We start from the raw sequence: 27572 nt of genomic DNA, 5'->3' as shown, positions 1-27572 counted from the left end.
AGAGAAAGAAAGAAGGGAAAGGCAGAGGATGAAATCAAGCAGAGATGAAGGGAAGGAGTCAGAGGAAAGGCAGGGGAAGGAGGGAAGAAAGGAGAAGAGAGAAGAGAATAAGCAAGACAAAAAACAGAGACTCCAAGAAGAACAGAGAAATGAAGGCCATGAGAGGGGAAAAAGGGAGCCAGGGAGATGGTATCAGACATAAAGGGAGACGGGTCTGGCTCCACACTTCCGGGGTGGGGGTGGGAACACGCACCACATAGTTCTTTCAGGCCTGATGGGGACCCTGAGCTGAGCAGATGGTGCTGTTGGGTGAAGGACAGAATGTGGTGCCCTTGATGGAAGTGCAGGAACAGCTGGGCCCTGTGGCCAGGCTCGGGACCAGGCCCCATCTGCTCTCCCACTGGCGAGGAACAGAATGACCCAGTCCCGAGAGGGCTACGGGGCAGGCCTCCATCTTCAGGGTCCTCCGGGAGCCCAGACTCGGGTTACCTCCCACGATGGGATGTCTGAGGCTTTTAGTCTCAGCGTCCCTGAGCCTCTGGTCCAGTTCCCTTCTGAACCTCTTGGGACCAGAAGGGGGTACTTGAAGTGGCTTCTCTGGAACTCCACTGGCCCCTCACAGAGGAGGGGGAAGCCCATTCCTGGGATGTTTCTGGGTAGGTGTGTTCACTGAGGCTCCACGAGGAGCCCTCAGCCTGCCCCAGGAATGCAGGTGGGTGCACATGACCGCCTCCTCCACCCGGATGCCTTAGCACTGGGCAGGCTAAGAGGCGGAAGAAAGCACCCTTTGGGCAGAAAGAATTTTGCTTCAGATGGCTGAACCCAGCTGGAGGGGTGAGCCTCCTGTCTGTGTGGGTGACCCCACCCCTCTGCACAGCGTGTACAGCATCGAGTGGTACACGCACCCCTGCTCTCCACCCAGGCAGGGGTAAGAGGCTGGACGGGGATGGGTGTGTGGGTCCCTCCCAGGCCCTGCTCCTGGATGGGGAGACCTTGAGAGCACCACACCAGGTGCTGTGACTCTCCAGCAGGGTCTTTTGGGAGGGGGCTCATGATAGCAACTGCAGCCCTTTCCTAGGGGTCCACAGACATGGCTTCTTATCCAAGTGTAGCCACCTACTTGCTGAATAATTCTGTACCACTCTCATAACCTCCTAGCCTTCCAAGTTCTTCATCTGAATAGCAACTAGTGTTCAGAATACCCCAGGGAGCTCACCCCAAGCTCCAGAGCAGGACCATCCTCCCAGGAAGACAGATGCACACAGAGGAAGGTGTGAGGCTGGCCAGCAGGCCTAGCCCTTGAGGGTGAACATCAGGGGCTGAACCATTCCCTGTGGGGCCAGGAGCAGGGCAACACCGTGCTTGGCTACTCACAGAGCTCGGCAGCAGCCACAGACCTGTGGCCGCCAGTGGGGTAAGACAGCCCCGGAGCACTCTCTCTACCCTTTGTGTGGGAGGAGTGGATGCCAGCCCAGCACTGTTTAGGGAGAAGGCACATCTCAAAATCCCAGCCTGGTGGGGCTCACATCTGTAATCTCAGCACTTTGGGAGACTGAGGCAGACGGATCACTTGAGGTCAGGAGTTCGACACCAGCCTGGCCAACATGGTGAAACCCTGTATCTACTAAAAGTACAAAAATTAGCCGGGCGTGGTGGCAGGCACCTGTAATCCCAGCTACGCAGGAGGCTGAGGAAGGAGAATTGCTTGAACCCAGGAAGCACTCCAGAGCTGACAAGAGCGAAGCTCCATCACACACACACACACACACACACACACACACACACACGCACCAAAAAAACCCCAGCCTAATCCCTGATGCTGCAAAGCATCTCGGGTCTTACAATCAAGGAAAGGCAGTCACAGCACTGCTGAGGGCAAGCAGGGGAAGAGGGTATCTGGGCCCCAAATGGGAGCTTGTGCATGCTGGTCTGTGCTCACCCTGCCACCCCACCCCCACCCAATGCTGCACCTGGGCCTCGGCTAGCATGACGTCTTGGATGATGGGGAGTCCACGGGGCTCGCCATTCTCCAGCCGCACGTAGGTGACCTGGTAGCCGCGGATCTGGCCATGCTGCTTGCTGGGGACAGGCAGCTTCCAGTAGACATGCACAGCTGTAGAGTTCAGTGGCTCCACCTCTACCTTCCGCGGAGGCCCGCTGGGCACTGGGGGTCAGGTAGAGAAGGAAGTCAGGCCTGGAGGTATCGACCCTGGCACAGGTGGGCACAGCAAACTCGAGGGTCCTGCCTCAGCACCCCACTCCCCCAGGAAAGGCCCTGATATAGGTTCCTTAGATCATCTGTCCCTGGTGAGGCACAAAGAAGGCTCCCTCTGCCCGCCGCAGGTAAGAGCCCAGGACTGGCCCTGCTCACCCCTCTGGCCCAGGCCTGTCACTTGGTGGGTAGGGTCGACATGGGGGAACAGGTAGAGGTGGGACACCAGGTCTTTGACCACCCTCAGTCAGCACAACCTGTCCTGACTCTTCCTAGGCCTCAAATCACGCCAATGTCCGGCCAACGCAGAGTCTTGCTGATTCTACTCTGAGTATCTTTTACACCAATCTTCCCAATCTTGACCTTTCAAATCTTAGACGGGGCTGCTTCTCCCATCTTAGCCTGTGAAGACTTCAGCTCCTTTGGAGACAGCCCCAAAGGCTAGGATTTGGGCCTAAGTTATCCCATAAGTGACATCCCCCCACTCTGGGCCATTAAGCCTGAACCAGAAAGATGAGTCGACCTGGGCCTGTGTTAGGGAAAGGAAGGCCCTGGGGTGCTTGGTGGGTGGTGTCTGAGGCAGGACTCCTCCCCTCCCACCCCGGTGGCACTGCCTACCGTCCTCATCGGTGCGCACCAGCACCGGGCTGCTCTCGGGGCCGGGGCCCACATCTGTGTGTGCCCGCACCCACACCCGATACTCCGTCCACTTCTCCAGGCCCACCAGGTCCCAGCTGGAGTGCTCGCGGCTGATGCCATCCACCACATGCCGCCTGCGGTCCTCGCCGTCCACCGCCTCGTAGGCCACGGAGTACTGGGTGATAACGCCGTTGCGGCTGTCGGCAGGCGGCGGGACCCAACTTACCCGGACCGTGGTGGAGCCCGTGCTCACACACATCACCTTCTGGGGAGGGGCGGAGGGGGCTGGGGAAGACAAATGGGGGGGAAGCAAGCAGATGGAGGGTGGGGATCACAGGCACAATGACTGAGTCACAGTGGACTGGAGACTCACCCGGGCAGGCTACCCCTCAGGTGCTGAAATGGCCATCCCAGGGTCCCTCCAGGCAGGCTGCTGCCACTCTCGCCAAGGACGCCTGACTCCCTCTGACCTGCCTCCCTCTCTCTCCCTCCCTCTCTCACACACGCACGGTGATACACACACAGTATCGCACACACTGACTCTCACACAGCCTCACACACACATAGTCTCTGTGCCTCTCCACACACAGCGTCCCTCACAGTCTCAGTGCTTCACACACGCCTCTCACATAGTCACACACAGGGTGTCTCATACATATACTTGGAGTATCAGTGTCTCTCACACAGACTCACACATACACAGAGTATCACACACCCATAGCATCTTGGTGTCTCACACACGGCATCTGACACACAGTCTCTCACACAATGACTTCCAGTTCTGACACAGCTTCGAGTTCTCTCACACGGGGTCTCTCCCACACATGTGCTGCCTCACACAAAACATACACGATATCAGATACACACAAGCACGTGGCCATCCCACCGCCACCCACACACACAGGTCACATATGGAGAACTGCTTCATGCCCACTGTGCCGCACAGTTCTGCCCTTCTGAGGAAGAGGGGCCGCAGTGGCCCTTTTGGCATAAGGCAGCCTTCACCTGTACCTGCCTGGAAATGGTCTCTTTGTCAGTGCCACAGGTAATCACCAACTGGAGACTGGACACGAAGGCCAATGGCCCCTGGGGTTTGGAGAAAAAGTACCCAACAGAGGTGCCCTCACTCAATAGCCTCCTTGAGAATTAGGAGGCAGACATGTGTCTCCTTGTGTCCAGTGATGTGTCCAGACTCCACGCCCACCGAGGACTCTGCTGAAATGCACAGGTTCCCTCTTCAAGTTCTGTCACCACCCCCTGCCATGAGGACTTCAGCAGCCCCCTGACCCACTGGCCCCAGAGCCCCTCATCTCCAGGACTTTCTCCTCCCCTACACAGCTGTGGTATTGCCCTGGAGGCTGCCAGTACTGGGGATGGCCCTCCCTCCAGAATCACGGGCTCTAACATCCCCTCGCAGACCCTACCCCCTTGTCCTTGCTCAGTCACTCCAGGTCCCGGGCACTGCGCCTGCTCGCCAGCTCCTCGGGATGCCTGTCTGTCAACCTCGTCCTTCCTACCCTTCATGTTCAGCTTCCACAGTCCACCACCTACCACACTCTCACCAATATCGCACAGTCCCTTACCTCCTGATCTTTCCATGCTCCTTCCTGGCCTGTGCCAAGCGCTAGATGAATCCAACTCTCCCTCGCCTTCTCTACAGCAGCACTGGGGCAGGCTGGCGTCCTATGCACGTGTCCCCAGAGGCCTCATCCTCCAGGACCCTTTATGCTACCTATTTCTGCCTCCTGCCTGGCTTGCTCTGCCACCTCACACAAAACACAGTCCCCCTCCTCCACGCTCCGCAGACCTCCAGCTCCCTTTTCCTGCCTCCTCTTGGCACATGACTATGTCTCCCACTCCGCAGAGAAGACTGGACTTTCACAGCAGCTCTCTCCCTCTCTTGCTACAACCCCCCACTCTACTTGCATCTGCAGTGATTCTCTCCTTTCCACCCATGAGAATGGAGAGTTGAGCCACCCTGTCCAAGGCTAAGCTCTCCCACCACCAATGCTGTGCCCCTTCTCTCCACCTCCCGAGGCTCCACCAGTTATCCCTTTTCCATGGTTTCTTTTTTTCCTACTGACTGTTTCCAATAGCATTTAAATATGCTTGAGATTTTCCCATCTTAAAAGAAAAATCTCAGCCCAGGTGCGGTGGCTCACGCCTGTAATCCCAGCACTTTGAGAGGCCAAGGCAGATGGATCACCTGAGGTCAGAAGTTCATGTTCCTAGGCTGGTCAACATGGTGAAACCCCGTCTCTACTAAAAATACAAAAATTAGCTGGGCATGGTGGTGGGCACACCTACAATCTCAGCTACTCGGGAGGCTGAGGCAGGAGAATCACCTGAATCCGGGAGGCGGACGGAGGTTGCAATGTGCCAAGATCGTGCCATTGTACTCCAGCCTGGGAGACGGAGTGACACTTTGTACTTTGTCTCAAAAAAAAAAAAAAAAAAAAAAAAAGAAAAGAAAGAAAAATCCCACCCTCAGCCCCACAGCCCTCTCTAGCCATAATGGTCCCCTCGTTCAGAGCTACACTTTCTGGCAACGTCTGGGCTTGCTGCCTCCACATCCTCAGCACCCACACAGGCCTCATGAAACACCCACCAGCTTTCGTCCTACCATGCACCAAGCTTCGTCTCCAGGGCCACTCCTCCATGTTGCTTGGTCCAACAGGTACTCCTGACCACTCAGCAGCATCTTGTCTACTTCTTGAAACTTTCTCTCCTTCCAATCTCCAAGTCGCTCCCCTCCCCGATTTCCTCTCATCTGCAGTCTTTCTTCTCAGGGTCCTTCAGCTCCGGCCCAGCCCTGGATTCCCACAGCATGCTGAACTCTGCCATGTGGATGGCACATGGCATCTTGAACTTGGGTGTCTGAGACCAGCTGCAGTCTTCACACCTGCCTCTGCCCCATTTTCCATCCTGCGCCAGCACCACCCGCCTCCCAGGTTAACACACCAGAAACAAGATTCACCTCCATTTCCCTCCCCTCTGGGCCCCTATTCATAACCCATCACCGAGTCTGACCAGTCAGCATCCCTGACAGTTCTCAGATCCACCACCAACATCTCACCTGGGCCACCATCTTTTCCCCGGACTGCTTCAAAGCCTCCTAACTGGTCTCTGCTTCCTCGCGGGCTGCCCTGTCCACTCTCACAGAGCAGCCAGAGTCAGCCCTCCTGCCTACCCTGTGTCCCCAAGGCCCTGCCATAGCTCCGGCAGCTACTGCAACCACACTGGCCTGCTGCTTACCCAGTGACCATAACCACGAGTCTTGCAGCTGGAGGGCCTTCAGGCCTGCAGACTCTCCCCAAGGCCTGTGTGCTCCCTGCTCCTGTTCATTTACTAGTTGGCTCCCACTCTTCCTTCAGGCCTTGGGGAAGTGTCACTTCCCCAAGGCAACCCTTTTTGACCCCTCAGATCAAAGGGGGTTTCATCATCTCTCCAACCTGTCTCTTCCATCCTACCTTTTTTTTGAGACGGATTTTCACTCTTGCTGCCCAGGCGGGAGTGCAATGGCGCAATCTCGGCTCACCGCAACCTCCCCCTGCCAGTTCAAGCAATTCTCCTGCCTCAGCCTCCCGAGTAGCTGGGATTACAGTCATGTGGCACCATGCCCAGCTAATTTTGTATTTTTTAGTAGAGACGGAGCCTCTCTATGTTGGTCAGGCTGGTATCGAACTCCCGAGCTTAGATGATCTGCCCTCCTCGGACTCCCAACGTGCCAGGATTACAGGCGTGAGCCACCACGCCCGCTCTTCCATCCTACTTTACACAAATGTCATTAAAAGCTCATTTGGAGGTCAGGTGTGGTGGCTCATGCCCGTAATCCTGGCACTTTGGGAGCACTCTGCGGAGGCCGAGGTGGGCGGATCACCTGAGGTCAGGAGTTAGAGACCAGCCTGGCCAACATAGTGAAACTGTCTTTACTAAAAATACAAAAATTAGCCAGGCGAGGTAGTGGTCGCCTGCAATCCCACCTACTCGGGAGGCTAACGCAGGAGCATCACTTGACCCCAGCAGGCAGAGGTTGCAGTGAGCCGAGATGATGCCATTGTTCTCCAGCCTGGGTGACAAGAGCAAAACTCTGTCTTGAAAAATAAAATAAAAAAGCTCATTTGGGTAATTACAGGTGCAATGTCTGTCTGCCCTGCTGGAATGCGGGATCCCCATGGGCAGACGCCATGTGTCTGGTCATGCTGCCAGCCCTGTACTGTGCATTGGGCCTGGCCCCCAGCTGGAGCACAGCAGGTGCTTCTGGAATGAATCCATGAACACAAGGTCACACACAGCCTCGTGACATCACTGGTACATGCACATGGTCCCACTTCATAAGGACCACTTCAGACACCGCCATGCTTATGGTCATCACATGGCCACATCAGATGTGGTCACCATCTCAATTCCACAATGCTACCCAGCCACAGTCACATCCGTGACACCCTATCACACAGAGTCTCACACAGCAGCTGACTGTGGCTGTGTGACCACACACAGGCTACCCAGCAGCAACCACAGAGTCACCCACACACTCAGTCTACTCTCTGGGGGCTACCGAGACCCACAAACACGGTCACAGGGTCAGGCCACAGAGTCACCCACAAAGACAAGGGTCATGCCCAAGATCCACCGACACACATACACACGTGCTGCACAGCCAGCTGGTCAGGTATGGTCACACTCACACTCATGGGCAGTGCCACTCCCACAGCTGCAGCATCGGAGTCTCACACACGCAGAATATAGTAACACACACCACCAGAGTCATCACACACACAGCCTTGCAGACAGTCCCCTGCATGGCCACATGGTTACAATTCAATGCCCACGTGGGCAGGCTGGGTCACATGGCCGCATTTTCAGACCTGTCCCCAAGTGCTGTCAGCTGAGGGTGATCACATGACTCCCAGGTAACTTTTATTGGGGGTATGAGGAAGGGAATGTGGGTGATGGGGAAATGAGACGCGGGGCCATGGGGAGGAGAAACAGCCACCAAAGCAGGTCTGGGACGCAGCAGACCCACCGAGGATGGCCCATCAGCTAGTGTGACCAGCACAGAGTGGGGATGGAGATGAGGCACAGACACAAAACTTACCTGGGCAGCATGTGGGGCATGGGCGGGAGGAGGGGCAGGAGGCTGGGTAGGGAGCAGGGAGGGCAGCAGCTGCCTGGACTGGACAGATTGGGAGGCACTTACCTGGCCCTCTCCCGAGGCCCAAAATCAGAGCCCAGGCCAGAGTCCGGTTTGGCTAGCAGACCTGATCACCCACCCGCCTGGTTGAGGGGGAAGGGGGGGTGTGTGTGTGTGTGTGTGTGTGGTGTGTGTGTGGGGTGTGTGTGTGTGTGTGGGGTGTGTGTGGTGTGTGGTGTGTGTGTGTGTGTGTGTGTGTGTGTGATCAGAGCCCAGGCCAGAGTCCGGTTTGGCTAGCAGACCTGACCAGCCTGGTTGAGGGGGAAGGGTGTGTGGGGTGTGTGTGTGTGTGATCAGAGCCCAGGCCAGAGTCCGGTTTGGCTAGCAGACCTGACCAGCCTGGTTGAGGGGGAAGGGTGTGTGGGGTGTGTGTGTGTGTGATCAGAGCCCAGGCCAGAGTCCGGTTTGGCTAGCAGACCTGACCAGCCTGGTTGACGGGGAAGGGTGTGTGTGTGTGTGTGTGTGTGTGTGTGTCCCCGGTTTGGCTAGCACACCTGACCACCTACCCGCCTGGTTGAGGGGGAAGGGTGTGTGTGTATGTGTGTGTGTGTGTGTCCCCCACCCCAGGTGAAACAGGCAGTGGACTCGGGAGACACTTACTGGACTGTGCTGTGCGGGCCTCAATGGTGGGGGTGAAGACGCCCACCCCCATATCTGAGCGCGCAGCCAGCTGGAAGCGGTAGAGTGTGTCGGGCTTCAGGTCCTCTAGTGTGTAGGAGGAGGTTGGGTCGAAGGTCACCTTGTGCTGGAAGAGCAGGGAGCACTCACTGACAGCTCTGAGCTCAAAGGTCACTCAGAGGTTTTTCCCAACATGGGCTGCAATGTGACACCTCTGGACCCACCATGGCTCCAGGACTGGCTCCACACCATAAGGCCACATGGACCACACAAGCAACTCAGGGCTTAGCCCATGCCACAGGAGCCTCACAGACCACATGGGCCACGGGAGCCACCTGGGACACATGGCTTCTGGGGAACCTTTAAGGCTCTGCCAGTCATGTGAGCCACAGAGCCTAGGAAATTCAAGGCAGACCCTGGGGACTTTGCCCCCAGCAAAGAGTCATACAGCCTGTATGACTCCAGAATCATACAGGCTGTGCAGGCCACATGGCACGCATGCGCCACCAAGCCTCCAGCAGAAACCTTACAGGCTGTGCCCACACAAGCCACAGAATCCAGAAAACACCCTCCTGGGGTTAAGCCCATTGCAGACCCTCAGGGACCAGGAGACCCCCTCAGCACTTCTCTGCCCGCTGCACACCTGTTGGTCTTCATCCTCTGCCACCCAGTACACCAGCTCATACATGATGATCCGCTCCTGAGGGGGCAGCAGCCACGAGAGCTGGATCCTGGTGTCCGACTCCACCTCGGCCTGGAAGTCCGCGGGCTGGGCAGGCACTGCAACACCCCACACCAGGCAGGTCAGCCTCATCTGCGTGAGGTCACGAGCGCCCAGGGAGGAGGGGGCCGAGGAAGGCAGACCCTAATCTCACACCCTTATCCTACATCCCAACTGACCACACATCTATGGAATATGGCACCTTGATCCTCCCAACAGCCCCCAACCTCACAGCCAAGAGAAGGGGAGAGGTGCCGCCACAACCTCAGCCTCCCCTTCTCTGCTGTCGGCTGCCCAGCCAGCGTGCCCCCACCTACCTCCCTGCTGCGTCTTGACCTGGATGGTGGGGCTGGGAGGGCCGTCGCCCACAGCGGTGAAGGCAAGCACGCGCAGGCTGTAGGTGATGCCAGGCAGCAGGCTGCCCACGGTGGTGAGGAGCCCCGCGTCGGTGTTGTGCTTGTGCCAGGCACTCGGGGGGCGGCGGGAGTCCGGAGTATAGTAGACGCGGTATCCTCGTACCAGGCCGTTGGGCTCCTCAGGAGGCTCCCACTGCACCAGCATGGTGCTGGCGCTCAGCATGCGTGCCTGCACGCGGCGCGGTGGGCTGGAGGGCGCCTGTTCTCCCGTGCGTGCCCGCACTGCCTCGCTGGGCGGCCCTCGCCCGATGCTGTTCACCGCCAGCACGCGGAAGGCATATTCCGAGAAAGGACTGAGGCCGCCAATGCTGTAGCGGGTGGTGGCCACACCATCCACCTCCTGAAAGGGGCCCTCCGTGCCCGCTGCGCGGTACTGGATGCCATAGTAGGATATAGGCTCTGAGTTCCCAGAGTCCCAGGTGAGGGTGACACTGGTGGCAGTTGTCTCTGTCACCACAAGATCAATCGGAGGCTTCGGCAGAGCTGGAGACAAAGTGGAAGGCTCAAAGCTGCCCGAGGTCAAGATCCTTAGGAACCAACCCTATACTTGGGGATTATCCAGGATACCTGGTGCGGCCACCTGAGTGTGGCTGATACCCACAGCCTACCTTGAAAAATGTCCAGAAAAGCTTATGGTGACCTCTGAAGCCACACGTGGCCGACGGTGGCCAGGTGCCCCCGGGCCTTGGGTCATCTAGTATGTACACATATCAACTGTGGGACTCACTGGACCCTCCCATCAGTACACAAGACTCATCTAACAAACAGACCTGGAGGTGAGGTGACCCCTGCAGTCCCATGTAGATGAAAGGCACCCAGACTGTGTAGCAGCTATCTGCCTCTGCAGGTCACCTGAGCCCACGTGGTGGAGAGTATGTGTAATAGGCAGGGGAAGGGGAGATATTTCCTTAGGGACTAGCCCAGAATTTTAGACAGAGTGATGGGGCTGCTGGCCCCACAGACCCTGTGGCTTGGCTCAAATTGAAGTGGGAAGGCCCTGAGTCCACAATCATTCAACAAATAATTAACAAGCACCCGCTCAATGCCAGACACTGCGCTGGGGCTACAATGCCACATAGTCACATCCCTGCTCTCATGGAGTTTACACCTCAGTACGAGAGAGAATCAATACATGAGTCGATCGTACTCATGATTCTGGCAGGCGCAAGGACAGCAAGAATCAGGGTGCTGAGGTGGAGTAAGATCCAGGGAATCTCCTTGGATGGGGTGATGAGGGAAGGAAAGCATCGAGCTGAGGCCTGGAGGGGTACATGGAGCCAGTGACAGAAGGGGCCGGACAAGGAGCATGGCAGACGGAAAGCAGCGTGCGTCCGGGCAGCTGGCATGTGACAGGGTGGGAAGCCAGCGGCCCTGGGAGACCACAGTGAGGATCCTGATCTGTATCCTAAACCAACGGGAAGCCACTGGAAGGTGTTTCTCCCTTTCCCAAAAGGAAGTGACTTGATCCTGGATTACATTTTTTAATGATCACTCAAGTTGCAAAATAGATAATGGATCAGAGGCTGTTGACAATTGAAGTAGGGAGACCAGGAAGGAATCTTTTCTTTTTTCATAGGGTCTCACTGTCACTCAGGCTGGAATGCAGTGGTGTGATCATGGCTCACTGCATCACTGCAGCCTCATCCTCCCGGGCTCAAGCAATCCTCCTGTCTCAGCCTCCCAAGTAGCTGGGCCACAGGTGTGTGCCACCATGCACAGCTTTGAATTTTTTTTTTTGTAGAGATGGGGTCTCACTATGTTAACTGGGCTGGTCTCAAACTCCTGAGCTCAAGCAATCCTTCCAACTTGGCTTTCCAAAGCGCTAGGATTACAGGAATGGGCCACCGTGCCCGGCCAGAATCTGTTACATATATATAACATATGTATAATATGTGTGCCTGTCCCCAGGACAGAGAGAACCCACTTCCCCTACTATTTTACCACATCCTTTTTGCTGGGAAGCTATTACACCTGAAGTTCTGGTACTATATAGTGGTTAGGAGGGAGAGTTATGGATTCAGACCACACTGGGTTTAAGTTCCTGCTCTGTCATTTATTTTTGTGTGACCCTGGGCAAGTGATACACCCTCTCTGTACCTCAGTTCCCTCATCTGAAAAATGGAAATAATAAGAGCACCTATCTCCCAGGGTAAAACAGAAAAAAACAAAAGAAACTGTGCTTGCTAGCATGCTGTCTGCCACCGAGAAACTCAATATGCCTTAACTATTATCGTTAAGCCGGCTAACAACGGAAATCCCTCCTTCCCTCCCTCTAAGGGCTGGAGGACCCCAGGGCAGGGACGCCCAGGAAAGGGTAAGAATCCCTCAGCCATGCCTGTGCCCATGGCAGTCAGCTCACATTCGCCCGCCACCAGGACCTCCCGGATGACAGGGAGGGTACTGGTCACAGCACCTGCCACACTTACCTTTCACTGTGACCTGGGCTGTGGCCTCGATCATGCCCAGTGAGGAGATAGCCACACAGGTGTAGTTGGCGGAGCGCACGACATTGCTGAGCTCCAGGACGTTGCGGCCGACTGGCATCTCATCCTCCTTGGTGAGCTCCTCGACTCCCATCATCCACTTCACGTAGGGCATGGGCGCACCCACTGCCACACATGTCAGGTTCACACTGCCGCCTGGCATCACCTCCTGGCTGCTGGGTGGGATGGAGAAACGAGGAGCCACGCGGCGCACTGCAGGAGGAGGGAGAGAGGCACTCACAGGCCGGGCAGAACACACAGCTGCATGGAAGGGCAAGGGCCCCTCATCCAGGTAGCCCCTCTGGTCAGAGCCAAACCCACACTCAGAGACGGGAGGGGTGGCACCGCCGCACCCCAGCTCACCATCCACTCCCACCCCACCCACTTCCAGCCTAGAAGTGGCCCCCACACTCAGGGGCTGTCTGGAACACAATGTCTTACTCAATGAGAGATCTTGCAACCAATCTCCCATTTTATAGCCTAGGAAGCTGAGGCCTGTCAGGAAGCTCCTGTCTGCCCAGGGTCACACAGGGACTCAGTACAAGGTCCAGGCCTGGTCAGGACCACAACCCAGGTTGTCCTCCAGGGCCCATCTCTGCCTGCTCCTGGCTGGGGCACCAGGGAGAGAAAGCAGGCCCTAGGGTGGAGGGTCCTCAGAGCATGGCTGGGCGGGGCAGAAGGTCAGTCCAGAGGGCCACAGCCACTGCTGTGGAGTCACTGCCTCCACCTCCAGGCCAGAGCCTGAGGGGAAGAAATAAGGTTAAGTGGCGGCGCCACCTGCCAAGGTCTCAGCCATGCTCAGGGCACAATCTGGGAACCCAAGCAAAGGGGCTGCCCTGAGGAGGGCTGGGCAGGGGTCAGGGCAGGCCAGGGACGTGGTCCGCGGGCAGGATGGGCATGACGATGGCAGTAACATGATGAGGGCGCCAAACAGACGGCTTCCTGCGCCAACAGACAAGGGTCTCAAGGGGAGGGTGGCTGTGCCTGGCCACGACCTCCAGCCTTGGACTCCCCTGGCCAGAAGCTGTTCTGAGCTTCTCAGTCCAGGGTACAGCCTAGAACCACCCCCCTGAAGTTGTAAGCTTGGCACAGACACAGGAGCATGCAGAGGGAAGGAAGGTGACGAAACCCAGCCGTGGGCAGGCATGCCTGGCATGCAGATGGGCCATGCAGCTGGTGAGCAGAGGCCAAGGTGTGCCCTACACAGGCACTCTCACATGCAGGGCCAGAGGCAGCAGGCAGCAGGCTAGTCAGTACCCCAGAGCACTGCTGAGAGCACTGGTCTCTGAGGAACCTCGCTGGGGACCCCAGGCATGCAAAGACCCCAGAGCACCACATCAGGAGCACCTCTACTACAAGCACCAGACTACGCTGCTCGCGCAGCCCCAAATCACAGAACCAGAGCTAGAAGCAACTGCAGAGACCACCCGGTCCAACGTCTGACCTCACTACACAGGGGTCAAAACTGAGGCCCAGAGATCAGACATTCAGCAAGTCACCAGGTCCTGTCAACGGGGTGGCCTAACATATCTTTCGAATCCATGTATTTCTCTCCAGATGCAGAAGCAACTGCCACTACCAAAGTCCAAGTCACCATCATCCTTCCCTGGGTTGCTGAAATGGGTTCTGCGTTGGTCCTCCTGCCTTGTTTTCCCCCGCTCCAATTCCTGCTCACCGGCTCTCCAGAAACAGCTGGCACAAATTTGATGCCACTCCCTGTTTAACAAGCATGGCTCCCAGTGACACCTCTGCCTAGCCTACGAGACCCTACCTAACTTAGCACTTGCTTCAACCGCTTCCACAGCCTGCCTTACTTTGGTGCTCCAGACAGAACCCAAACCCTGGCAGCCCCAGAGGAGGCCAGGCCTGACAGGTGCTGGTGGGCTGGATCTGTGTCCCCACGTTCACCTAGGGGATGAGAGTGTCTTGTAGACATTCAGGGTTCTGCCTTCTCCTCAAATCAATCAGCACTCCCATTGTCTTTAGGGAAACCACTTCTACCCCCATTCTTGGTACATGGGGCATGTGACCCAGATCTGACTATGGAGAAACAGCCTTTGGACTTCTGCAGAAACTATTAGAAAAGCAACCTTCTCTCTCTACTGACGTAGCTAAGCTTAGAGCAGGTGGGGACGGCTTCTCCCAACACACAGGAAAAGCTGCTTGAGAACAAAGATGTCGACAGAGGAGAGGGGAGCCAGAAACAGACAGACAAATGCCTGGCCAACCTGTTTAAGTACCTGGATCTAGCCCTGCCCAACACCAAATCTACTACATTTTTCAGGTTTGTAACACAAGAGTTCCTTGTTTTGCTTACGCTGGTATAAGTGGGTTTCTGTCATCTGTTCTAGTGCCAAGAGTCTCTACCTAAACGATGACAGCATGTCACAGACACAGTTCTTGTGGCAGAACAGGTGGATCCCGGGGCATGGCTGGCAAGTGTCTCATGGCAACAAAGGATTCTCTGAGCATGCTCTCTAAATGGTCCAAGGTGAGAGCAGAAGGCTCAGCCAGGACTACCACCCAGCCTGGTGGTGTGTGCCCTCCCTCTGCTCTGGAGATGGGCCTCAGGGATGGGCACAGGCAGGCAGGTCTGTTTGCAGATCAAGTCCAGGCCTGCCATGGAAGCAGGGTGGGGGCAGCACAGAGGAGCAGCCTTAATGAACCAAATCTCTCCTGTCCTCTCGGCCAGTGGGTGCCCCGTCTCCTCCTCTTCATGGGAAGGGACGCTATGCTTAAGCACCTACTAGGTGCAGGTTTCCACGCTGTAGATGCTATCACCTGCCAATTACAGTCAAGGGAACTGATTTAAAACCAAGCCACATGACCAAGTTTATATACGTAGTAGAAGTAGGTCTGTGTGATGAAAAACTGTCACCCTTCCGAGCCCTGGCTGACAGGCCTGAAAAAAAAACCCAGAAGGCTCTGGGGAGAAGCATCAGAATTAACAGACACTGGCAGGAAAGGACGCTGCTCCAGCGGGCATAAGGATGGGTTTAGACAGCCTGTGCCGGGGAGAGGTGATGACTGCAGGCTTGACCCCAGCCAGTGGTGGAATCATGGGGCCTAATCAGGTCGCTGGATACCAGGACGAAGAGCCCTAGCAGAAGGAAGTAGGTCCTTGGCCAATAAACCTTGGGCACCAACCTAGAAACTTGACTGGACTTTACCCCCAAATAGTCCCTGGAGGACAGGGTCTTCAGGCCAAAAGGCAGACCTCATGGACCAGCCCTGGAGGTCAGGCCAATGCCCTGAGCCACACCTTCTAAAGCCTCCAACTCCTGCCGCTGTCAGGAAATTGAGGCGCTTCAGGAACACACAAGAGTTGTGTTTATTTTTTCCCTCCTAGATACAGGTGGCAGGGAGAACTCTAGGGGCTAGGGATAAGCGTGAGAGGTCAATAGTGGCCTTTAGGGTCATCTGCAACACCAAGCAAGGGCCTCAGGGCCAGAAGCTCCTGGGCGCACCACCTTCACTCTCACAAGGACACTGGGCTTCAGCCACGCAGACACTTCACTGCGACTGAGACATTTTCCATGTGAGGGAGGTCAGGGTATGTCTACAGAGGAAGGGTGGGGGAAACAGGCAAGGGAGAACCTCCTTGTATCCCAAGTGCCAACAGGGACCTGCATCCTAGACCTGCCCAGCCAGCCACCCCCACGCCAACAGGCTGGAGTGGCTGGCATCTCATGCAGCAGCCCCTACCATCCTCCTCCCACTGCTGCAGGCACAAGGCCTCCAAAAAGGAGCAGGCCTCACCCTGGACAGTCTATTGACAGAAGCAACAGCAGGGAAGGAAAAGCTGGAGCTGGGAAAAATGCACTTAGGGTCTAATCTTGGGCTCCAACAATGCCGGTCTATTACCGTTCCCTGTGCATCCTTAGTGCTGACATATTATAGACAATTTCCAAAACAGGGCCCTGCCATTTCTGGATTAGATTTCAGCTGTAACTTTTAAGTCTAATTATTTGCGCTGACAACCCCCTATAATAGGGCGGTGCGGCGCCCAGAGGCATCAGCATTCAGTGGAGTGACAGCCTAATCGCAGGGGGAGGCAGCCCCGCAATCTGCATTCACTCAGAGAAATTTCTCTGATGAAAATAATGCCACATTAAGGAGGGGATGAGGGGCAGGATCCACTGTATCAAGATAAAATAACTCTTTAATAAATAACCTTGTGGCTGCCGCAGAGCAGTAATTAAATGCCGGCATACCCGGCACACAGTTTTAAGTAAAGCTGGAAAAATGTAAGATGCAATTATCAGCACCAAACAAATTACTAGCCCGGCAAATCCCCCTGGAATATTTAGAAACTAATTTCTGCCTTTCCGCTAAATATTTGTGCATGTGCTTATTTTTGGTGGGACCATGGGGTAGGGTAGGGGTGGGATGGGGAAAGGGAGGGGATGAGGTACCAGGAGGGTAGAGGAGGGGGCATGGAAGGAGCCACTGTGGGCTGGGTTATCTCTGCTGATGACTGTTTTCTGAATGCGCTGGCAGATCTGCCCGGTCAGCAAAACGGTGTAACAGAAATGCCCCAGCACTCAGGAGTACATATGGATGGATGCTCAGAGCTGACATCTGAGCCAAGGCTACAGCCCTCCTCTCGACTGGCTCCCTCACCCTCACAGAGGAAACTCGAGCCACGGAGGATGTGGCAGAGGGAACCGGGATGGCCTGGGTCTGTTCCCTGAGGCTCAGCCTGTCCTACATTTCTGTCCTGAACCCCCAAAACCCAGAGAACAGGTGAGTCTCCTCTGACCACACAGATCAAGTGATACATGAATGACCACTAGCCGCGGCTGCCAACCCCAGCATCATGGGTGGGGGTCTGGCTCCAAGGGGGTGCTGAAAACCAAGCCTCAAACAGGCCTGCTCTGGAATGGGCTCAAGGACAGTCTCCAGGAAACCCTTCCGAACTTGTGGCTGACTCAGGGCCACTTCCAGGCTCCCATATGGATCTTCCTAAGTTGCAGTTGACTGTTCAGTCACTCCAGGTAGAAGCGACTTGAATCCGAATGCAAAGCACCAGGCTAAGGAATGTCAGTTAGCTGGCTGGTGGGCTAAATAAATTCCACCCTCAGACAGACACGGGAGCTAGCTGGGAAGCTTGGGCAGAGGGGCCTGGGGCAGGTAGGAGGATCTTAATTTGGATCCGGCTGGAGAAGGAAAAGACAACCTTATGGGAGACTTCCTCAGTGTGCCAAGATGACGCTACTCACCCTGTGCCATGGACACCAAGCTCCCTGAGGCAGACCAGGGCTGGCTACCCCATTGAGCCCTGGTGGGGGACCTGAGGGCCTCAAGGACAGGGTATACACTGCAGGACTTTTGCCCTGTGCTGCAGGATATTGGGAGGACAGCCTACTCTAGCCTCTTGCCTTACTGTCCCAGTGGTTTGGGCTGAGACTGGGTCTCTAGGCGAGGAGGGGTTTGGGCCGAGCCTGGGTCTCTAGGCGAGGAGGGGTTTGGGCTGAGCCTGGGTCTCTAGGCGAGGAGGGGTTTGGGCTGAGCCTGGGTCTCTAGGGGAGGAGGGCGGTGAAAGGTCCTACAGGTGCACATAAAGCGCTACAGCTCTTACACCTCTCTCTGACCACAGCCCCCCACAACCATTCCTGAGCACCACCTGGATCAGACAGCTGGCCTGGCCTGGGTGCAAAGGTGGGGTGCAGTTTCATGCCATGCAGCATGCCCACCCCACCACCCTTGCAGGGGAACCAGGCTAAGGGGACATGCAGATACGTGGTGCACCAGGGACCCAAGCAGCAGGAACATGCAGGTCAGGGGCCTGCCCACCCACCCCTGGTCCTGCCTGCCCGCCGGCCCAAACAAGAGACTGGCAGGCAGGCACGGCGCAGCGAGCCTGAGGGAGCTGACCGAGCCCGCTGGGCCCTACTGACAGGCGCGTCCCATCGACGGGCGAACTGTAGATGGATAAGAAGTGAAAAGGACCAACCTTCTCGCTGATCTGAGAGATGAGAGTTTGGGTTGATGGCAGAGTGCGATGAAGATGAGGAGGGAATAAAAAAAAGACAAGGAGAAACACAGAGAGAGTAAAAACAGGCCAACCTTCATCTGCCCACACAGCACGGAGACGAGACGAGGCTCCTGTGCCCCCTCGCACACACACATGCACACAGGTGCACACGAACCACATCGCTCACAAAAGACTCAGGACTCATGGAGGACATGGTGGACAGAGCTGAGGCCCGCCAGCAGGTGCCAGAGGCCGAGGGTGGGGCCGGGGCAGGTGGAAATGGGGCACAGGCGGGCCCCCATGCCTCACACGCACCCCACAGCTCAGACCCTATGGACTGGGCTCTGGGGTCAAGGCCCACCCAGCCCACAAACTTGCCAAGGTACACGAGCCACCAGAAACCACCCCCACACATGCCACCAGTGTGAGGAGCACGTCTGGGCACCTGTGAGGAGAAAGGCACTGTCCCTGTTTTAGACAGCTGTGGCCCTGCAGCCAGGTCCCTGGAGAGAAGGGGGAAAGCTGGTAGTCCTGGCACAGGTAGGCCAGGCTCTGAGGAGGGCAGGGCTCCACCCTGGCCCCAGCAGCTGTACACCCAGAGAGCTGTAGATGGATAGAGAGAATGAGTCACTCAGGGAGAGTCAGGTGGTGACGGAGAAAGGCGCTGGCCCACCCAGCATGCCTGGGCCTGCTAGACTGTGGGCGGAGCTGTGGACAACTGTGAACAAAGTCAGATGTAACTGGATGACACATCCCCCCACGGTGCTATCCGGACAGCCGTAGAGGCTACTGACTAGCAAGTGATTCCTCTGTGCCTGGCAATGTGCCGGGTGCTTCACATGTACTGTCCCATTAAATGTAGCAGCCGCGTGGCCTCAGAGAGACACTGGGAGCCCTGAGAATTTGGGGGACAGAAGGGAGATGTGAGGGAGACACCGAAGCCAAGTCTGATGAGGAGACGAAGACTGGCGGCCAGTGGACACACAAGAGAGACAATGGCAGTAGGAAGCCGTCAGTAATTTCCTCCAGGTGACATGTGGCAACGTTTGTTTTGACTGAGGGGTGCTACTGGCATCTAGTGAGCAAGAGATGCTGCTAAACACCCTCCAATGTACAGGATGGCTCCTCACAACTAAGAATCATCCAGACCAAAATGTCAACAGTGCTGCGGCTGAGAAACTCAGGGCTAGAGCCCACACCAACCCAACCGAGGCTCAGGAGCCTGCTATGGGAGGAAACCTCGAAGCCTCTCTGCTGGGAGATGGACAGGGTGCAGGCCAGCACTGGGGGTTCCTCCACAGCCATCCACTCGCAAGCAGGGCTCAGGAGGCAGAGGGGGTGGTCAGCCTGGTACAGGCTGTGCCCAGGCCCTGGGGCTGAAGGGCCCCTAGTACTGCTGAGGGCAGAAGGCAGGGGTTTTGCCAGGCATGAGATGAGGAGCGGTGGGGGCACCAGAGGCCAGGGACTCAGGGAGCAGGGCCTTTCAGGTGTGCGGAAGTCCTGTTGTCAGGACAGGAGGGCCTATCCTGGACCTATGAGACAGGTTGCTCTTGGCAAAGCACAGTGGCTATAGATTCAGTTAGGGTCTAGATGAGGCAGGTCCTAGGGACAGAGCTTAGAACTGGTCCTGAGACATCAGGGCCCACAGGAACGTTGTATGTGTGTGTGAGAGAGACAACAGAAGTCAGGCTTGGCTGTTTTAGAGTCCCTGGCAAGTGGTGCTGGAACTAAAGGAACCCCCGTATTTCCTACCAAAAGGCATGTGGGGATGGAGCCAGAAGGGTAGATTCAGGAAGAGCTGGTAGGGGTAGGGGATGGGCCATGGCAGGAGCCAGTCAGGGCCCTGCCTGAGTCTACCATGTGTCAACAGAGAGCTCCACAGACAGCGATGCTCCAAGGGACTGCACATAAAAGCTCCCTGGGCAGTGACTGAGCTGCCAACTACAGCAGCTAAGCTCAGTCGATCTCCAAAGAGACCCACTGCTCTGCCTCCAGGGCTGGGGCCAGTGTAACAGTGACTTCCGAGAATGCTGGCTAGCCAAGAGGACAATGTTGGGGGGGGGGTGTCCATCCACCTCTGGGCCTTCTCCTGCCTCAGCATTGCCTCCTGTAGCTGTGCCCTAGGAAATGTGCCCACAGGCCATGCCCTTGCAGCTGGCTTAGGTTTACAGTGGCTCTACTGGGCCTCCCTTCTCCCTGATACAGACAAAAGGCTTTCTTGCTGAGGCCTGGAACTGCCACTGTCTCAACCCTAGTCTTGGGAACAGAGCTCTAGAGAGCGCAGCATTTGGGATAGTCAGGGTGGGAGGAGGCAGACCTTTGAGAAGAGTCATTCCAGCTGCTCCTCTGCTGGAGCAGACTCGCCAGCCCCCATGCCTGCCAGACACTCTGCCTGGGGCAGGGTGGGGCGAAGGCTGGGCCGCTTACAACTCTACACCTCTAGGCCATTTGGGAAGTTTTTGGGCTCCTGTTCCTGAAGACAGATGAGCTGACCTGAGGCCTGAGCCTTGACGAGCAAGACACCTGACAGTAAGCTAGGGGACCTCCCATCCCATGCCCCCAACTCCCATGAAGCACTTTTAATAGTCTCTGAAGCACAATTTGCCCACCACGAATAGCTCCTCTGCAGCTCAACTGGCTACCAAATGGGTTGGCAGCCTGTGGCCTCTCCAGAAACACCCTCTCCATGACAGACAGCAATCCCTTGATAAGTGTATTTTGGTTGACAGCCTAATTCTCTCTGCTCTGAGTAAGCAAGTCTGACCACATGGCCCCAAAGAGTGGGACAGGCCACTGCCATCACCCGCTGAGTCCACTGGGTGGAGAGTCAGACGACATCCCTCAGGAGGCTGTGCTAAGCACTTGGCATGATGGAATCATCACTGCAAGGAGCCATATCCAGTTTCCTTCACAGATCCCTCGGGTGGAGACAGTTTAACTTTTTTTTTTTTTTTTTGAGATGGAGTCTCTCTCTATGGCCAAGCTGGAGTGCAGTGGCGTAATCTCGGCTCACTGCAACCTCTGGTTCAAGTGATTTTCCTGCCTCAGCCTCCCGAGTAGCTGGGATTACAGGCACCCGCCACCACGCCCAGCTAATTGTTGTATTTTTAGTAGAGACGGGGTTTCACCACGTTGGCCAGGATGGTCTCGATCTTCTGACCTCGTGATCCGCCTGCCTCAGCCTCCCAAAGTGCTGGGATTACAGGCATGAGCCACCACACCCGGCCAACAGTTTAACTTTTAATGACATCCATCTGTGCAGGAGGGCTAGGTAAGGGGACAGTGTGAGGGTAGAAGGGGCTTTCAGGGCCCCTCCTGGGCACATGTATACCAGACCCAGTGTGTTCTCAGGAAAGGGTAAGGTGGCCAGCTTTAGTCACCCTTAGGCTGTGAACACAGCAGAGACTGGAAACCCCAAAACAGTCCCCGGGCTCCTCTCTGCTGGGAACTTGGACTTCCGGAAAGCACACTGTCCACTCGCTTCCAGCAATGAACACCTGGAACACACCAGGTGCTCACCCGAGGCAACATAACCATAGGGGCTCACAGCTGAACACAAGGGTTCCTCCAGGAAGGCCCCAGGCAGACCTGGCCAGAGGACAGGCTCACCTGGCCTGGTCCATTCCTGAGGCTTGACTACCCCAAAGCCCAGAGCCACGGTGGTTCTGGAGCCCACTGCGCTGCGGCAGGCAGGAGGATGTACTGAAGGAAAGCCAGGCCAGGTATGCATGCATTTACACACAGATAAGTGTGCCTGTGTGTGCACACACACATGCACATACACCAAGAAGTCTGCTTGGATGGCTCCAAACTCCCATGAGGCTCTGGGCCCATGCGGCAGGACCTACAAGAGATACAAATGCTCCCCAGAGTGGCTGCTTCCCCGTGGGCCTGCAGGGAAGGAAGGCAAAGTAGTGGCAGATGCCGGGAGCCTGCCCAGTGGGAGCTGCTGCTGCTGCTGCTATCGCTGCTGCAGAAAGAAGCAGGAAGAAGAGAATGGGCCCGTGGCAGTCCCTTGTGTGTCTGCACCAAGGGCTCTGGGCAGAGAGCCTGGCAGGTGCAGCACAGCTCCGCGGTGACAGGGGCCAGGCACTGCCTGAGTCCTTACCTCGTACATACAGGTTCGCAGGGGCTGAGTAACGTGTGCCTGCCGAGTTGGTCGCCACACACTCGTACTTGCCTTGGTCGGATTCCTCACTGCTCTCTATCTGCAAGGCACCTGTGGGGACACGAAGCAAGAGGTCAGGTAGGGCCCATGTCGAGTGTGGCCTGGAACACGGTGAGAGGTCTCGACAGCGTCTGTGGCTGATGTTGACCAGATGTCGAAGCTCATCCAGGCCACACCCTGGCACCCCTGCTGCTTCCAGGAAGCTCTACCTGATGAGCCCAGTGGCCTCCTGGCTAGAACCAAGGGTTGTGTTTTGGAGCACAATCTCATGCTCCCCACAGTCCAGCAAGACCCGTCTTTGCTCTGCCAGGGACTGTACTCCAACCCTCAGCTCCACTCAGTTTCCACCACACTCTTGCCAGTACTGAAGCCTGTTTCCCAATCAACATCCCCGTTAGTGTTCCCGGCCCCGCAGCCCAGCTAGGCCAGTCAGAGCCAGGTGTGGGAGCAGCCTGCAGAATGGCAGGCCTGGGATTCACAAGCACACTATGCCCTCACTGGGCTGGAGCTTGAGAATTTGCCGCCCACCAGGAAAGAATGGGCTTGCCCTGGGGGCCTGATGCCCAGCAGCCTCTGCTCCCAGCACCATCTTCCCCTCCTACTCCACCCCCTCCCCACCAGCCCCACCCATTCCGGCTCCTCTCCTCAGCCTGGTCCTGCTAAAGTGCTTCGACCCACCACGGCTCCTGCATAATTCAGGAGGCTAATGGAGGTTGGAGCTCCCACTCGGGCCAGTGCCCTGAGGGGCTGCTCTGGCCGCAGACGGACAGACAGGAGCCAGGGTTGGGGTGGGTAGCAAAAGGACCCTCAGAAAGGGTGGAGGAATCTTGGGCTTGAGGCCAGTTCTGACAGGTCCCGGCGGGGGAGGCCAAGGCAGAGCGGCAGGGTGGGGGCGGACCCACTCGACTTGGCCATCCCCTGGCCCCATCAATAAACACTTGAAAAAACTGCTTGTGAAAGCACACTGGGCAAGCTGTCTGTGACAGAAACACCCCCGGGCACAGGCAGCACACCCCTCCCTAGAACAATCCAACAGACAATTACACCCACACAGGACGGTCCAACAGTTAAGAACCCCCACAGGACACAGTCTGACAAAACCACCTCCTGCACAGAACAGCCAGCCTGACCTGACAGCCCCCACCTTCCCAGGGCCCAGGTTGATGGACAATCACACCCACACAGGACATGGACAGAAGCTGCCGGGCCCCCCTTGCCTGGACTGGACAGGAGCCAGAGGAAGAGTTCCAAGTCATGCTCTCACAGCTGGGGTCCAAAGAGGTACCACCCTGGGTCTGACCTATAGCCCCCTCACTGCCTGATATCCCTCTTCCACCATCTAACCCAGGGCAGCAGGAGGGGCTGGGGACCCCCAGGGGGCTGGGAGCTGGAGGTGAAGGAAGAGGGGAGGCCACCAATGCAGGATGCAGGACCAGCCTGCCTCTGTGGTGCTGGCCTCAGCCCTCCCCACCAGGTGCCAGGGAGCACCAGGGCCCAGTGCACATGCCAAATACCATCTCCTTCAAGAGCAGCCCTGAAGGGCACCCAACAGGTCATGCTGATGGGATGGATGGACACTATTACAGAAAACGTTCATTCAAGCAGGTGTGGTTCAGGCCCGAGGGGTCGAGGCTGCCCTAAGGTCACCTCAGTGAGGCAGGGGGTGTGGGTGGGGTGGGGGAGACCTGGTGGCTGGTGCCACAGGCTTGAAGCAGAAAGTGTTGCCTGGGTGGAATTTCTGACCCAGAAAACAGGAGGTTCCTCTGCAACAAGAGCCTGAGAGTGGTCAGGGGGCCTAACAGAGACCGGGTGCCTATTTGCATACAGAATCCCCCAAATCTGGAACCAACACCAAGACCCAGCAGCAGGGACAGCAAAGAGTCAGCACAGGCTGAGCAGATGGGCAGAGGGATTGGGGGGCTGCCAGGTGAAGCAAGAGCCAGCCTCAGGGTGATGGGCAAGATACCACCCAGGAAGGCAGCTGCTCTTCCCTGAGACCATCCTGGTCTTGAGCTCTGAAGGTCTAGATGTGCCCACAGACACTGAGAGAACTGGGGAGAAAATGATGTGAATAGACAAGCCACCATTTTACAGGTGTCTGCTCTGCGCCCGACCCTACACATCCTCCTCTCCTCTAATTCTCATGACCCTGTGCGGCAGGTGGCCATGCCCCAATTTAAAGAGGAAACACACTTCTGAGAGATGAACTGAGTTTCTGAAGATCACACAGGTGGTAAGTCAGACTTGAACCCGGATCTTCCTGAGTCCACAATCTGTGCTTTTAACTCTTAGGCTGCAGGGCCCTGCTGCATGGAGGGGACTCCGAGCTGACAGGCCAGGTGATACAGTTATGCACGAGCCTGTTTACCTCCCTGTTGTCATCCCAGCACCTACACGGAAGTCTTAAGTGAACGTTCCTCCTAATCCTTGCCGGGCTGAAGGGATGATCCTCATTCTACTCCAGTATAGAGCCAGGATACTAAAGGGAAAGTCAAGTAATAACTGAGGTCCCCCCAAAAGAGGAGACTGTCAAGAGAAAAGGCAAGGCTTGGTCATGCTCCTCAACCTTACAGGAGGCTTTTCTGTCTAGGGAAGTCTGGGGATAGGCTAAGTTTCACAGCAGGAGCTGATGGGGTCCCTTCTGTGGGGATGGCCTGGAAGGCCTGGGCAGCAGGGCTTGCCGTCCAGGACGGGGCTCGGCGAGTATCTTCACAATTCAGACTTGCAATGGATGAGTCCACAGGAGGGAATGACTGAGAGTGGATGTGTGTGGTGGCCGGTGGTGTTGGGGGTGCTGGAGCTGGAGATGAGGAGGCTGAAGAGGTGGGGATGGGGATGGGGAGGTGACACACTGGACGGGATGGAGTGGAGGTGACGGCAGTGGCAAGGCGTGGTGTGGCGAGAGGCACGGACAGCATTCTTACCTCTGATTGGTGAACCACCTGGCGAGGTAATTTGAATGCAAATAAGATCAGAGAGAAGCATTAGTACAAAAGGAAGGAAAGCCACACAAAGCCAAATCAGGTAAAATAAAACACAAGAAAAGACCTTAAATACATGGAGAAATTGAGGCCTGAGTTAGGCCGACGCGGACGATGTGTGAGCAAGCACCAGGTAGAGCCAGGCTCAGTGTGGGTGAAGCTGTGTCCCAGGTCACTGGCTCTGCTCTGGGGACGAGGAGGGGCTGGGGGTGACGAGAATCAGGGAGGTGAGTCAGGACTCCTGCAGACCACACTGGCTGGGGCCAATGGAGGGGGAAGGTGAAGAAAAGAGGTAGCAACCCCACCCCACAGGGCCACCCAAATCCCACCGGTGGGTAAGATTCCAAAACAAAGCACTTACCAAAACAAAGCCTGGTGTTAAGGCAGACAGGACAGAGGCTAAAGGGAGGGCTTGTCATGGGCTACTAGCACACTGGGCCTCCCATAACACGCAGCCCAGCCCAGCGGAAAGGGCGGCAGGACTCAGCAAACTCACAGCCCAGAGGCGGAGTCCACAGAAAGCCCACTCAACCCCGCTAAAAACTGGGGGACTACTGAACTTCCCCCCTTTGGCCTGGCTGGCGAGAGGCAGAGATCAGTGCCCAACCCTTGCCTGTCTGGCACCTCATAACCCTGAGGGTTGGTAACCCAGAGGGCCAGGCGCTCACCCTCCATATCCAGGCCTATTAGGAAATCTGAGCAGGTTTCATCCCCAACAAGTACCTTCTCTGAGGCTCAAGCCCCCTGTGCAACCACTGCCTCCCCCAGAGGAGTGAGGAGCCCATAGATGGGCCCAGATCCAGCTGTATCTACCCTGCTCTGCTGCTCGCTTCCTGCCCACATCTGGGGATTGGGAAGTGTGCAGAAAAACCAAAGCCAATCCCTGTTTCAGGGGACTTGACAACAGCACCTAGAGGAATTCTTCATCTATAAGTTCAAATGAGAAAACAGAGGCCGAGAGACATTCAGGGAACTACCCAAAGCTCAAGGTCACACCAGCTTCTAAGTCAAGCAGAAGGACTTGACAAGGTCCATCTAACTCACAGCCTGCCCACAGGATGAGGCTGCCAGTCCTGCCGATGCAGAAGCAGGGGAGTGGGCAAAGGCTGGGACCTGGGAGTGAGGGTTATGTGGGAAGAATCCACACAGTGATTCTCTCTTTCCAAGAGACCCTTTTGGGAGGTCCACAAGGTCAAAACTGTTTTCATAATACTAAGAAATTATTTGCTTTATGCACTTTCTCTCATGAACATAGAGCTTTTCAGAAGCTAATGACATGTGCCATCACAATTGACCTAACACACAAGTGGCTACGAAATCCAGCTGCCTTCTACTAAGCCCCAAATCAAAGAGATTCGTAATAAGGGTAAAACAATGTTGTCCCTCTCGGTAAATTTTTTTGTTTTAAAAAATATAATTATTTTCCCTTAAAAATGTTATTTATGCTAATATATCATGGGGTTTTATTATTTTAAAATGGATTAATAAATATTCTAAAATAATCTCAATCTTAATACCTAATATGGTAAACATCAATAGAAATAACCCACACAACAGCTGGGTACGGAGGCTCACCCCTGTAATCCCAGCACTTTGGGAGGCTGAGGCGGGCGGATCACCTAAGGTCGGGAGTTCAAGACCAGCCTGATCAAAGTGGAGAAACCCCGTCTCTACTAAAAATACAAAATTACCCAGTTGTGGTGACTCATGCCTGTAATCCCAGCTACTCAGGAGGCTGAGGCAGGAGAATCGCTTGAATCTGGGAGGCAGAGGTTGCGGGGAGTCGAGATTGCACCACTGCCTGGGCAATAAGAGCACAACTCCATCTCAAAAAAAAGGAAAAAACAAAAAAAAAGAACCCACACAAACAAGAGCTCTTTGAAGTTCTCTGATATTTACAAGCAGAGGTCCTGAGACCAAAAAGTTGACAATGCTGATCTCCTGTCATCCAAGCCAGGGCTTGGTGGGGGGTGGGAGTAGTGGATGTGGTCCAGGACTGGCACCCCTCACTCCTGGCCTCAGCTCTTCCAGAACCTAACCTGTTCTGAAAGAACCTAACAGTAATTTCCCCACCAAACAGAGAATCTGCCTTTTCCATTTCACAAGACGGGTGTGAGGGACTGAAGGGGCCCAGGAGTCAGCATCCCTAGGGGTGTACTCGTG

The 27572-nt window shown here is 56.0% G+C and overlaps 1 protein-coding gene across 2 annotated transcripts in view; it reads right to left on the bottom strand.

Moving 5' to 3' along the window:
* The window catches only part of PTPRF (protein tyrosine phosphatase, receptor type F), a 93921-nt gene that overhangs the window by 22586 nt on the left and 43763 nt on the right, over positions 1-27572 (bottom strand). Inside the window, exons 7-15 of one of the 2 annotated variants that reach the window (XM_025377924.1) lie at positions 25353-25370; positions 22369-22479; positions 18240-18251; positions 12227-12496; positions 9702-10283; positions 9307-9443; positions 8646-8790; positions 2831-3136; positions 1971-2164 (exon numbers count right to left, since the gene is read on the bottom strand). In XM_025377924.1, coding sequence (XP_025233709.1) covers positions 1971-2164; positions 2831-3136; positions 8646-8790; positions 9307-9443; positions 9702-10283; positions 12227-12496; positions 18240-18251; positions 22369-22479; positions 25353-25370 — 1775 coding nt within the window. The remainder of the gene's footprint in view (positions 1-1970; positions 2165-2830; positions 3137-8645; positions 8791-9306; positions 9444-9701; positions 10284-12226; positions 12497-18239; positions 18252-22368; positions 22480-25352; positions 25371-27572) is intronic. The other variant, XM_025377933.1, reaches the window with a different exon arrangement.

This window comes from Theropithecus gelada, chromosome 1 (genome assembly GCF_003255815.1).
Source record: "Theropithecus gelada isolate Dixy chromosome 1, Tgel_1.0, whole genome shotgun sequence".
NCBI lineage: Eukaryota > Metazoa > Chordata > Mammalia > Primates > Cercopithecidae > Theropithecus > Theropithecus gelada.
Note: the sequence above shows the minus strand (reverse complement) of the source record. Positions and strands in the feature narration are given on the sequence as shown.